General features: G+C 41.6%; 1 protein-coding gene across 1 annotated transcript in view; it reads left to right on the forward strand.

Annotated features, from left to right (window-relative positions):
• Nucleotides 1-13,817, forward strand: part of USP13 (ubiquitin specific peptidase 13) — a 110,235-nt gene that overhangs the window by 15,703 nt on the left and 80,715 nt on the right. Inside the window, exons 2-3 of the mRNA XM_079766743.1 lie at nt 6,004-6,129; nt 12,306-12,366. Coding sequence (XP_079622869.1) covers nt 6,004-6,129; nt 12,306-12,366 — 187 coding nt within the window. The remainder of the gene's footprint in view (nt 1-6,003; nt 6,130-12,305; nt 12,367-13,817) is intronic.

Raw genomic sequence — 13,817 nt, forward strand, 5'->3', positions numbered from 1 at the left:
CAAACCCAAAACCTAGGCATGTGCTGTGACCGGGAATCAAACCCACAACCTTTTGCTGTACGATGACACTCCAGCCAACTGAGCCACCTGGCCAGGGCCAGTTTTCCTTTGATGCTCCCCATTATTTAGTTATGCCAGATTTGAAATGGAGCCTGTGCCAGGAAGTAGTTTAAAAAGGGGCACTGAGGACCCGTTAGAGAGAATTAAACTATGTAACAGAATGACAGCAAATTACACAAACCTGCCATGGATTCCATCAATGCTCAGTCCTGCTTGGTACCAGATACTGTCTTTGGAATTCAGTAGTGAATGTGAAACAAGTTTCCTGCTCTCAAGGAGAGGCTGTGCTGCTCAGCTTCTGAATGCAGTGGCCCCGAGTGAAGGAAGCTTGGGTTTCTCACAGCTACAGGTTTCAAACAGCAAGATGCTAGCAGTTGTGAAGTGGAAGTGGGTCTGGGGTGAAGGGCTGTCAGCACAGGCGGATGAGCAGGGAGATGAGGGAATTGGTCACGGGCAGAGGCTGGCAGGTGGACGGCTGCACCGGTGTGGGATCTGGGGGGCATCCACAGTTGCCCCGGCATCAACCTGGGTAGCTGGCTTTGATGGGGCTGCTCTGAAGGCTTGAGGCCTGATCTGGTGTTCCCAAGGTCCCTGAGGTGACGCTTTCCTGACAGTGAGACACGTAGGATTGGGCAGTTCACCCAGCCCTGGACTAAGGCTACTCAAAGGGAAGCCAGCTGACTGGGCCAAGAGATAAGTACAAGCATCGAGAGTACGTGCTTAGAAATTTCTATAGCAACTTGACTTTGCAGCCACCTCCAAGTGCTTGAGCAGCAGACCAGTTTGTTTGAACAGGATGTAGACCCATTTGGGTTTTGTGGGACTTACACGTGTGAGTGTGAGTACGTTCACATCTGGCTGGAGCTGGGACCTAGTCCTGTGCAGGGGGCCGCGTATCTTTCCCTAATGAATAGGAACAAAACAGAACACGGGACAAAACAACCTGCTCCTTCACAACTGTAGTTTGAGAAACAGCGTTGGAGGTGCTGACCCTCAGTTGGGTGGAGCGTCATTCCCTACAGCAAACGGTTGTGGGTTTGATTCTGGGTCACAGCACATGACTAGGTTTGCGGGTTTGAGCCTTGGTTAGGGTGTGCTCAGGAGGCAACCGATCAATGTTTCTCTCTCACATCGAGCGTGGAAGTAATGGGACTGAGGCTGTGGGCCCCAAGGTCAAGGACTTAAATAAATCTACAACCACTTGTCACATCCCATTTTCAGTTCAGTCTTCGTCATGTACAGGCTCACCTTCCCCTCTTCCCCTTCCTCCTGGTCATCAGCATGTGCTCTTTTTTCATAAACATTATTTTCCTATGCATATCATATACAACCCCATACCTATGTTCTACACACATTACACGTAATGCATACATGCAGCATTTTAAATAAGGTTAAAGTATTTCATTGTGTTTATATGTCACAGGTTCTTAGCTCCTCTACTTGGGGCCATTGCTAACTTTTCCTGTTATAAATAGTACATCCGTGAATATTTTTAAACAAAAGTTTTTTCTATTTCTTTTGGGTCCCTGGAATCTGTCCCCAAAGGTGAAGTACTGTGTCAAAGGTCACAATTTTATTGCTCTGTAGAAAGACAGAATCCATTTCTATTGTCGGAATCAATACACAGACTTTTCTGTGGCTCCAGGCTGTTCAATTATAACGCTTTTTTGATAGTTTAGTAGGCTTATACTAGTACACTTGCCTGGAAGTTGTTTTAATGTGCTTACTTCAGGAGGTGGTGAGGATGTGATGATTTGAATTTAATATTTTCTCACCTGTAAAATGAAACAATCTTAACAAAAAAACTCTTACTAAGCTGAACATGGATGTTGACATCTTGTAATTTTATCAGTTTTACATAGTTTGCATGTAAGCTTTTCTTCATTGTCCTTTACAGCTTTACCCATGCTGTTATTGTTGGTCTTTATTTGTTTCGTTATAGTTTGTGGTGTAAAACTTGTTCATTAGCGTTTATATATTTGTACTCAGCTATGCCATCTCTTTTGCGATTCTATATTTTTTTGGTTAGAAGTTATTTTCCCCTTTACAAGTGGGATAAATATGCTCTTCTGCTCTTTCCTAGTTTTTAAAATGTGATCTCTTGGATCTATCTGAACCTTATTATAGTGTTTGGTGTAAGATGTGGATCTAGATTAAATTCCGAAGTCTAAATGTAACAGTAACTTTGATAGGTGATTTCCCCCTCATTCTTTGGGTTTGACATATTAAGAGCTTTTGCCATATGGAATGAATATATTTTTTTTGGAATCTCTATTGTTATGCTACTATTTATCTCATAAGTTAACCCAATATATAGAAATGTCATTTGTAATGTATTTAATAAAGCACTCCACCACCATGACTTGGAAAAAGTATGTCATTTTGATTTCTTTCCTCTTATTCACTGTCAGTTAGTACAGTTCCCTAAACCTGCCTGATTAAAACAATTGCTTAATTTTTATTTTCTTCTGAAGACATATTGCACGAACTCTTAAGACAAAGGACACTGGACATTAAGAAACAGGTTCACCCTAGTCTTTACTGTCTAGCGCAGTGACTGATCTTCTTGTGTGCACTCTGCTGGCATCATTACAGAAGCCACGATGGGAGCCTAGTTCCCCCCTCGGTTTTAGCACAGTGCCTGTCGTACAGAAGGCCCTGCCCGATTGCTTGCTGCACTTTTGGCCCCATGAAGGCAAGTGCTTTATGGTGCTTTCTTGAAGCAGTGGTTTTAGTGGGGGTGTGGCTGGTTCATGAGAGGATGGGGTTGAGGGTTCAAAAACCTCAAGAGTCAGTCACCTTATCTCTGATCCCAGGCTACAAACCGTTCTCTGTGCTTTGGTCACAAAGGAATTGGGAGAGATTTGTCAGCAGACTTGTCCTCAATAGTGAAACTGTACCCGGCATGGAGTGTTGACTGTGGATGTGAAAGAAAGTGTCTTTATGGGACCAATATTTAGACATTAGTAAGGCAAGAGGGAAGAAAGCGTGCATCATTAGACTGGCGGGTTTGTTCTGTATGGGGTAACTTTGAAAGTGTTTTGTGTCTCAGTGTGTCCTGAGTTTTTAGAATTATGGGCAAGTTCTCTGGGTGGTGTCTCCATCTCAGAGCTGCTAGCAGAGGGGCATACGCTGCCTCACAGGTCAGCCCGTGTATGATGGAAGATGCCTGTGGGAGTTTGTCATAGAATCCTTCCCTATGTGGGGCCATTTCGTCTCTGAGTGCCATAGCATATTTCTCTTTGATTATGGACTTTGTGACAATATCAAGTGACTCCAGAAATTGAGAATGAATATTTGGTATATTAAATTTTTTATCAAATTCCCTAATAAGTCAAAAACTCGTGGCAATGAAATTAGCAAAGACTTTATGATTATTTTAGAGACCCAAAACTCTTGTATTATGTAGCTAGTCTACACTTAAACCTTTTTTTTTTTCTTCTGTTTAGTAATTTTTTTGGTTCTCTCGCTAGTTGCCTAATGTATTTTTCTGACAGATTATTATTTGTTACCACTTGCCTGGGTGGCGGTCAGATTCACTTTTTTCTTCCATCTGCTTGCTTCCCCCCTTATAAAGTAATTGAGATAATAGGAGATGCATGTAGCACACAGAGCTTTTAGGTTACAATGAATAATTACCAACATTTATGTAATTCATTACAGCACAGAATGTGTTTCATCTTCTTTGACCTTCATGAAACCCTGTGAGGTGGGGATTATTGGTACAGAAGTAGATACTGAAGCACAGAGCCTGTATAACAACCTGACTTAGTTTTCCCCAGTATATCTTCTGGTTTTCCTTCTTTTGAACAGAATTACATTTTATTGGAACAGAATGGAAGATTTTAAAATAAATCATAATATGTGTTGCTCAATGTAATTGGATTAATGAATAACTATTATGTTGAAGTAATATTTTTCTTAAGAGTTATGATTATGCAAAAGAATATGTTTATTATTTTAAAAATCTTTTGAAAATATTTACCTAACTTATTGATCAAATGAATATAATATGAAGAACTTTTCTAATTTTATTCAAATGATCTCATTTAAGGGAAAAATGTATCCAGAAGCACAGGGTATAAAATCCTGAGGTTTTTGGCTATTTTATCATCAAGTTTTAAAAATTTCATTTGAAAGTATTTGTTTCCAGAATATAAAAGTGAAATTGAATTTTGTCTATTAAACTATCCTAATACCTTGCTAAATTCATGTATTAGTTTCACTAGTTGTTATTTTTAGTTGTTTGTATATTTGTTAGGATTTACCATATAGACTATAATGTCATCTTTATGCCTTTTTCCTCCTTGACTTCTGCAGTGTATATGCTACAGTGATAGGCACCTGTGTGAACCAGTGCTGTTATAATGTTCTCATTGTGTCAAGACGTTATGTCTGGCTTATAAACCATAGATACAGTGTTGGAGGATTTTATTAGAAAAATTTTAAATCTTGAGCTGTTAGAATTTTGAAAATTATATTTCATATATTGGTAATGAGCATCAGTGTATGTTTTGACATTATAAAGGGGGGAGGGAAATAAATGGTGATGAAAGGAAACTTGACTTGGAGTGATGAACCCACAATATAATATACAGGTGATATGTTATAGAATTGTACATCTGAAACCTATATAATTTGATTAACCAATATCACCTCAAAAATTCAATAACAATTTAAAAAAATGCAATGTAAGGAATTTTGATAAATGTTCGTTGGCAATTCTGACAGGCGTTTAAGTATTTTGTTTTGTTTGCAGGGGTGTGACTAACAGGATCTTAATAAAAATCTACTCCCATTGAGGCAGTATGGCTAATTTTAGATGCTAAGTTTACAGAGAAGCATGTTAAACAGATTGAGAGAAAAGGGGAGATGAGACTGGGATAGAAACTCAAGTATCTAAAATGTGAACAATATTTTTGACTATTCATTGTAGCAGTATGTCTATAATGAAATAATAATTGAAATATTGCATAGAGAGATAAAAAGAGAAAAAGATTCAGATTTATCTCTGACACTCCCAAGTTGTGTGAACATGGGCAAACGACTTATCCTTAGTTAAAAAAAAACAAACTTTAAAGTGGAAATAATAATAAGCAGCTTGCAGTATTGTTTGGATTAGACATAATATATATAAAGCACCTGGCACATCCTAGGCATGCAATAACATGTAGTTATGATTATTATAGGACTCCATCCTCTAGCATTTACTTATTAAATTATTATAACTTATCAATAGATACCATAAAAAATAATATCTTCAAAGAATAATATCTTGCTGTAGCCGGTTTGGCTCAGTGGATAGAGCATCAGCCTGTGGACTGAAGGGTCCCGGGTTCAATTCCATTCAAGGGCACATACCTCAGTTGCAGGCTGGATCCCTAGCCCTGGTCGGGGCTCCTGTGGGAAGCAACCAATCGATGTTTCTCTCTCTCTGTCTCTCCCCCTCCTTTCCACTCTCTCTAAAAATCAATGGAGATATACCCTTGGGTGAGGATTAACAACAACCAAAAAAAGAACAATTTCTTTGAAGATCCTGGTGCTGCTCAGAGGAAACTGCTTGATCCTGGAGATTGCATTGACAGATGGGGAAGTAGCCATGATAAAGCACTGCAGCGATGGTAGTTGGATCGCTTGCCAGTTTTCTTCTGTCTCTTACTGTCATTTACCGCAGTTTGGAGAGTCAGACAAACGCGTTTCCTTCCCCGGGCCTCTGAGGATCTCACTGATGAGACTCTCTTCGTTGTCCGGGAGCACTGGGGCTCGGGCTGTGGTGGCTGTGGTGGCTGTGGAGCCCCTGGGGCCACCGCAATGACTGACAGCCAGGTGGCCCTGCCAGGCTTTGTCTTCAGCATTCGCCCTCCCTCCCCTTTTCTTACTCTGACTCTAGACTGCTCGGTGAGGCGTTGTTGGCTAATGTTGTAACCTGTCTCTTTCTTCTAGAATTCTGAAGGTGGACTCTATGTTTGCATGAATACGTTTTTGGCCTTTGGAAGGGAACACGTGGAAAGACATTTTCGAAAAACTGGACAGAGCGTATACATGCACCTGAAAAGACATGTGCGAGAGGTGAGAGAACCGCCTTGGTATCTTTCTTGTGACGTTGTCTTAGTGTGTGAATCGCGTGGAGACTTGACTGTGTCCACGTAACTTCTGAGTCTCCTCGATGATGGGAAACAACAACAGGACCGTCTGTAGAAAGTCATAGATTCCCCCCAAATCTCACCTTACCCAGTTTTATTTCTCTCTCCCTCTGAACCTCTGCTTGGAGTTAAGAAGATATGGGTTAAAAAAAAAAATACAGAAAATAATAGTAGAAACACTCATGGATCCAAAAATCAGAAATAAAAAATATTTGGATATTTTTGCTTCAGATTCATTTGTTCCCTTTTGTTTCCCTCACTCCCTAGAAGTAACCATAGCTGTGAATTTGTTGTTTCTCACATATTCATCTTCTATATGTGGAATGACTGTGTGTTTTAAAGATGTAGATAAATACTATCATACTGTTGCCTATGATTCTGTGTAAAGCTTTCCCTTTCAACATTTTTTTTTTTGGAAATCTGTTCATGTTGTGATGCATTTGGTTGTACTTAATTCATTTTACTAGTTGGTATTCTACCTTGTCATTTATTATTCTATTCTCCTATTAATGAACATTTAGATTGTTTCTATTTTTTTTCTATTAGCAATGCAACAATTAACATTTTCAACCTTTTCTCCTGGGAGTACATGTGCAAGATTTTTAAAGGAAATCTATGTAGAAGCGATAATGCTGGCTTGTAGCTGTGCGTCTCCTTGCTTTTACTAGATATTTACAAGTTCTCCCCCAGATTGGTTGTACCAATTTATACTCCCGTCTTAAGTGACAGTGAACTCCTGGATTTCCATAGCTTCACACTTGGTCAGACTTTTCCTTTTGCCGATCTAATGGTTGTGAAGTAACATCTAAATATTTGGCATTTCCTTTTGGGAGAGATGAACATCTTTGTATGTTTATTGGGCATTCTGGTTTTCTCTTCTCTGAGTTGCCTATTTATATTTTTGATATATTTCTCCATGGGCTTATCTTTTTTCTTAAAAGTTTTATTTAGCTTTTTTCCCCACATTCTAGATATAAAAACCTTTTGCTTTGTTGTTTTTTAAAATACATTTTTATTGATTTGAGAGAGGAGAGGAGAGGGAGAGAGAGAGACAGAAACACCAATGATGAGAGAGAATCATTGATCGGCTGCCTCCTGCACACCCCACTCTGGGGACCGAGCCCACAACCTGGGCATGTACCTCGACTGGGAATCAAACCTCAACCTCCTGGTTCATAGCTCAATGCTCAGCCACTGAGCCACGCCAGCTGAGCAATTTTTTGCTTTGTTTATGAATTATAGAATAGAAGTTTTGAAGTTTGATGTACTAAACATTTCTTACAAATTGTGTTTTTTTTTGTATTGTGTCTGAGAAATTGTTTTCCGACTCAAGGCCATGCAGATATTTGTTTTAATACTTTACTTTTTTAGAAGTGTGTGTGTATAGTTTAACGTTTTAGGTCTTTAATCCACCTGTAAGTTATTTTTATATTTCTGTGAAGTGTGGGAATCTACACGTTATTCTCCATGTTGATAGCCAGCTGTCCCACTATTCCGAGAGTTGTGCAGCCTTTCCCAGGGATTTGCAGAGCCATTTTTTTTTTTTTTATACTTTAACTCGCCATTACCACTCGGGCCTGTTTGGGGGCTCAGTTCTTTCCTGCTGACCTTATTTTTCTGTCTCTGCATTGGTGCGACAAGCCTGATATCTGGTAAGGCAAGCACTGTTTCCGTGTAAATTTCCCCCAGAACTTCCCTGGGTTTTGACACTGATTTTTCTTTATGGATTTTGGAATCAATTCATCTAGTTTAAAAAGTCCTGTGGAGATTTTGATCAGGATCGCATTCAATAAGTAGATTAAGCTATAATCCACGTCACTGTGTTAGCTTTATGAGGGCAGGTATTTTTGTCTGTTTTTTTCACTTCTGTGTCCTCAGCACTAGGTGCTTCGTAAATATTTATTGAATGACTATTCAACATGGCATACCTTTCTATTTATTCAGGGCTCCTTTATGTCTTTCAATAATATTTGGGAATTTTCAGTAAAGGAGTTATATTTAGTTAGCTTTTTAAAAGGGTCTCTAATTTTTGTAACTATTGTAACTGCTATCTTTTATTTTTTATGCATTTTAATGTGATCGATGGTGTTTGGGGATTGTTATTAGTTTTCAGATGTTGATTTTATATTTAGCAGCATTTGCTCAACTTTCACTGTAGCCCTAATAGTTAGTAGACTATCTTGGATCTTCTAACTCATCAGTGCTGAGTTGAAGTTCATGTAATCTCTCCCCCTAGCCTACTTAACATGCCCTCTGTTTATTTTGGACAGTGAGGAGAGATCCCAAAATTAGACAGTGGGGACAGTAGGGGGAAGAGGAGGAGAAAGGCCAGGAGGTCAGATAAGCCATGAACTCAGTGATGATGTTGGCCTAATATTGCATGATTTACATTTACTACTCCTGTCAGTCGGGACATAGAAGTTCTTGTGCAGTCTGCTTTGTTCCACACATTTCTTAGTATAAAGTGATGGATTTTACAAAACAGGGAGGCGGAGGCAAATGAAACAGGCCCAGAGACTTGAAGTAACTTGCTCACAGCCGCAGAGGGAGTGGCAGGATGGCAGGATGCTGGGAACCTTGCACAGTCAGCTCTGTCTCCGAAATGTTAGGTTAAATAGTTCACTCTGACCACGCCCCTCTCTTGGGTTGGCCCTTCCACTCATTTATTCCGATGTAGATCTGTTCTCCCACTGACAGCTCCAGGCCTGTGTCGTGCCCAGGCAGCCCCTTCCCTGCTTGGTGAGCCTGCGTATCAGGATCCCTGTTGTTTTTTTAGTTTTTTTAGCAAAGGTGGAGATTTATTGAAGAACAAGTACAGACTCCCACATGGGGAAGGGGGAAGAGTCCCCCAGGATCCCTGGTTTTAAACATTCCCTTATTCCCAGTACCCTCCACTGACCCTCACCCCCGTGTCTTGCCTCCCTAACTGTCCTCCAGAACTCCTTCCGGTCGTGGCATTGGCATCATCCTCTGCTTTCATGCGCGCACCGCTGGGAGCCCGCACTGCACGGGGTCTGGACCCTGTCCTGTTCCTGGCCTCCCCCTCTGCTGGGCCCGTCACTGCTCAGCAAACCTAGTCTGTACCCTCTCCCACTCCAAACTCCAGGTGCTCTCCTCCTTCCTGATTCTCAGAAAAGGATTTGGCTTGTACTTTTCCGAGAAAACAGGGGCCCCATGGACAGGGACTCCTCGAGCTCCTTTCTTGTCCCCTGGGAACTCACCCGCATCCAGTCCCTCCATCTCAGCAGAAAGCTGTGCTCTCTCTGTCCTCCCGGTCCTCTTTCCTCCAACCTGGGAAACTGCTCCTTCATTCACTCCACTCCTTCCAACACCGCCAACCACACCCTCTTCTGGCTGTTTATTCTCCCACCTTAAAAAAGAACACACCACGCCCCAGCCGGGTGGCTCAGTTGGTCCCGTACACCAGAAGGCTGAGGGTTCAATTCCTGATCAGGGCACACGCCTGTTTCGGATTCATTCCCTGGTGGGGGCTCATATGGGAGGTAACTGATTGATATTTCTCTCTCTCCTTCTCTTCCTATCTCTCTAAAATAATCAGAAAAATAAAAAACATATCCTCTGGTGAGGATTAAAAAAAAAGAACACACGACAAAATTGTCCCTTTAATGTGTCCTCCTTTAGTCATCTCATCCTTTAATTAAAGCTTCTTTAAAAACTTTTCTATTCTCATCATCTCGACTACACCTCACTTTAAGTTAAGTTCAACGTTGCAGTCTGATCTCCTGTCAACCCATTACGACTGCGACGTTGTCAGTGACCTCTTCGGTGCCACTCTTGGTGGACACATTTTAGCCCTGATTTTATGTGACGTTTTGAGTATTTGAACTTGTTTTTCTTTTGCAGCTGCTCCTCCTTGCTTTCTTGGGCACCATTCTTCCCTGGCTGTCCTCCTGCCTTTCAGATTGCCCTTCCTCACTCTTTCACTAGCATCGCTTTCTTCACTTGCCCCTTAGTCATCGGCATTTCCTAGGATTCTGCTTGACCCTCCTGTCTTCTTTCTCTGAAAGCTGCCCCTCCTCCTCACTGTCATGCCCATCTGTGTCTAACCACCGTCTCTGAGCTGATGCCTCCAGATCATTTCTCTCCAGAGCCAAAGACCTGGCCACCCGACTCTGACCTGGCTTTTTCTACTCGAAACATCTCCAGACTGAATGAGTTATCTATCCTCTTTCTCAGCGTTGTCCTTGGTCTTGAATGCTGGAGACCTAGACATCATTTGGATCCTGCTTTCAGTCCATGACTGATTGGTGACCAAGTCTTGTTATCTGGGCTCCCAAATAGCTCTGAAGCCCTGTCCTCTGCACCCCTGTTCTTCCTGTCTGAGTGCTCATCACTCCCTGAGGGACCAGTGCTGCAGCTTCCTGACCAGTCTCCTTCCTGCACACTTGCCGCCTCCAACCCACCCAGTCTGCATGTTGCACCCAGAGTGATCTGCGCATCTGTGGCTGAAATCTCTGATGGCTCTCTCCTTGTTGCAGGATGAAGCCCAAACTCGTTTGCACATGATTACAAGGCCCTCCATGTGGCTTTTCTAACACTCATTCTTTCTTCGCCAGCTTTGTGCTCTAGACATAGCAAACCACTTCTTCTTGGGACACATTGATTTCATGCCTTTGTACATTTTTTTTTTTTTTGGTCTGGGATGCTCTACTTCTACCCCCTCTCCTCTTTCACCTGTTGCATTCCTGTGGTCAGCATATCTATCTATCTGTTCATCATCCATCTATCCACCTATCCATCATCCATCATCCATCCAACAAATACTTGCTGAGCAGCTGCTATAAAACAGGCTTGCTGCTCTTCTTACCTGACCATCCCTGGCCACACCTTCCACCTCCAGAAGAACTATCCTTTCCTCTTTATGATATATTATTGAAGGCGGTAAGTTTGAAGGAAGAATGCCATGAATTTATAGAGAGATTTCAGTGACCTCCAGGACTGTTAAACGTGCCTTCAGTACAGGTTTATTTTTCTGCCTTTTTGAGGCAGGTAAGTGGAGGGCAGAGGACCAGAGGCTCTGAGACCATGGAGGAGAGGGAATTTAAGACAGTGACATGAGTTTGGCATTAGTATTAGGGAGACAGGTGTCTGAGCTAAAGTGTTCAACAATTTTCACATTCCTAAGACGTGAACTAGAAACTCATACTACAAGCTGTAAAAACATAATGTGAGAAACACAAAGATGAGTCAGCCTTCAATGCCAGATGAAAAAACGTGGGAAAGGAGACCTAGCACTAAGAACAGCACAAACTGAAGAAGCAGCGAGGCCGTGACATGTGACCATGTGAAAAGGCATCGGGGTTCGACCCGCACCCCGCCGTGTGTTAGAAACATGCTCTCTTCTGTTCGCTGAAAGAGCATACAGTGTGGAGATGTTGCTTTGGCCCTTGGACACAAACATTTTTATAATCCTGTTTGAGAGTAAAATATTTTGTGTGAGTGTCAGAGGGTAACACATGGCCTCTTTTGCATGAACACGTGATGGGTGTTTATTTCATTGCTGCTGGGGACTTCCATGTTAGGAAAATGCGTGACATAGCCAGCCGCAGTGTTCCAGAAATGTTTAAGGAGGTTAGATTGATGTAATAGGACAGAATATCAGTGACTATAGATTAATATTTATTAAGTCTTTCAACAGTAATTGTTGGCAGGCTCAGGCCTAACCGCTGGGGACAAGAGCCTCCCTTCTGGAGGCGCCATCCTTCCAGAGTCCCTCCAGCGCTGGGCATGGCCCCAGCCTCTTGGGAGAATGTGCCCATTTGAAGCTGGAGCATCTACTTCACTTTGATGCCTGGTTCCACTTCCCTTTCCAGCGTGCTTTCGGTACAGCTTGGTGAAAATAGTCAGGTGGAACAATAGCGTTGCCCTTCACTTACCCCCATTGACCTGGGTCAAGTTCCTGTTTATCTGGGATTCTCTAATCCAAGTTGACTATTTCCTCTGGACTTTTGTAAAATCTGGGAACCTTTGAGATGTACTCTTCCCCCCACCCCACCCTCCCCCCACCCCATCCCACCCCACCGCACCCCCACTAGTCTATTCCATGGGCTGCATTTTAATCATTTCTTTTTTTCTTTTCAGAAAGTAAAAGGGGCATCTGGTGGAGCTTTACCCAAAAGGAGGAATTCCAAGATTTTTTTAGGTAATGTGCATAGTTATCAGTCGTGTGCCCAGATAACTGTGTGTGTGTGTGTGTGTGTGTGTGTGTGTGTACAGATATGTGTGTGTGCATGTGTGTGCTTCATTTAGAGTAACAGGCTGTTTGTTGATCTATAAGGTAAGGATGAGCGGAACCAGTTTAACTTGAGATGAGCTGACCCTGTTTCATGTTTACCTGGTGGTGAAGGATGTCAGCACTCCAGCCGGGTTAGCGTTTTGAAGCAGTTACGCTTACAGGGTCCGGAGAGTAACTGCAATTCTGCCTTTGGTCTTTTTCCCCCACTGCTTTTAAAGAAGAGACAGTTTTCATATTTTAATATTAGCCAAACTACAGAGTTTGTTCAGGTTTCGCCGTTTTTTCCTCTAGTGTCCTTTTATGTTCCGGAACCCCATGTTTCCTTAACCCTGTCGAATCTGTGGTGGTTCCTCACTCTCTTTTCATCTTTAATAGTCGTGACCTGTGTGAAGAGTAGTGGCCAGTTATTTTGTAGAATGGACCTCAGGTTGGGTTTGTTTGATGTGTCCCTATGGTAAGTCTGAGGTTATGCATTTTTGGCAAGATGTGCCCTCCTCTGCGTGACATCAGGGGCATGGGATGCTGTGTCTTCATACAGGTGATGTCAACCTGATCACTTGTTGAGGGGTGTCCGGCGGCCTTCTCCACTGTAAAGCTGCAGTGTAATTAATAAATGTGCTGGGAGTGATAGTTGGAGACTATGCTAATAACTCATTTCTCCTCAAGGTTTTGCCCGCTCATTTTATCATCCATCAGTGGATCTTGCCTGCGCAGTGATTACTGTGGTGTTTGACTAGCAGTGATTTGATCTCTCCCTCCTTCAGAAGAGCTAGCTTTGCTTATGCAAATGAGTAATGGTTTCTAATATCATGTTATCATGATCATATGTCATACTGAGCTTCTGATTTGGTTGTCCAGGAGAAAAAGTGGTTTCATAATGCTTCGTCAAGCAATTTTAAATCCCTAAACACCTGGGATTAGTGTTTGAAAGAAATTACAAAGTTATTTTCATATTGCAATTTCATTTTGGTGAAAAAAAAAGTGTATACATACATATACCTGTATACAATTGTTTGTCTTGGAAATAATACAATAATTAATAAATAATAATACAAGAATAAACTCTGTGTTTCGTGTACTCACAACTGTAAACCTACTTTTACCCCATCTTGTATATATAAATATGCCTCTATATGTGCATGCATATCTATATATGTGTGTACATATATGTATGCAAATATGTGTATATACATGTATGTTTATACACACATGTATGCATATATGATTGCGAGTGTGGAAGAGTCTGGCAGAATCTACTCCAAATTGTTCAAAGTAGCTTTTTTCTGGTGGTGTGATTGAGGTGATTTTTTATGTTCTTCTTTTTGCTTATTTAATTTTAATTTTTTCCGTAACAAATG

This window comes from Cnephaeus nilssonii (assembly GCF_951640355.1).
Source record: "Cnephaeus nilssonii genome assembly, chromosome: 3".
Classification (NCBI taxonomy): Eukaryota; Metazoa; Chordata; class Mammalia; order Chiroptera; family Vespertilionidae; genus Cnephaeus; species Cnephaeus nilssonii.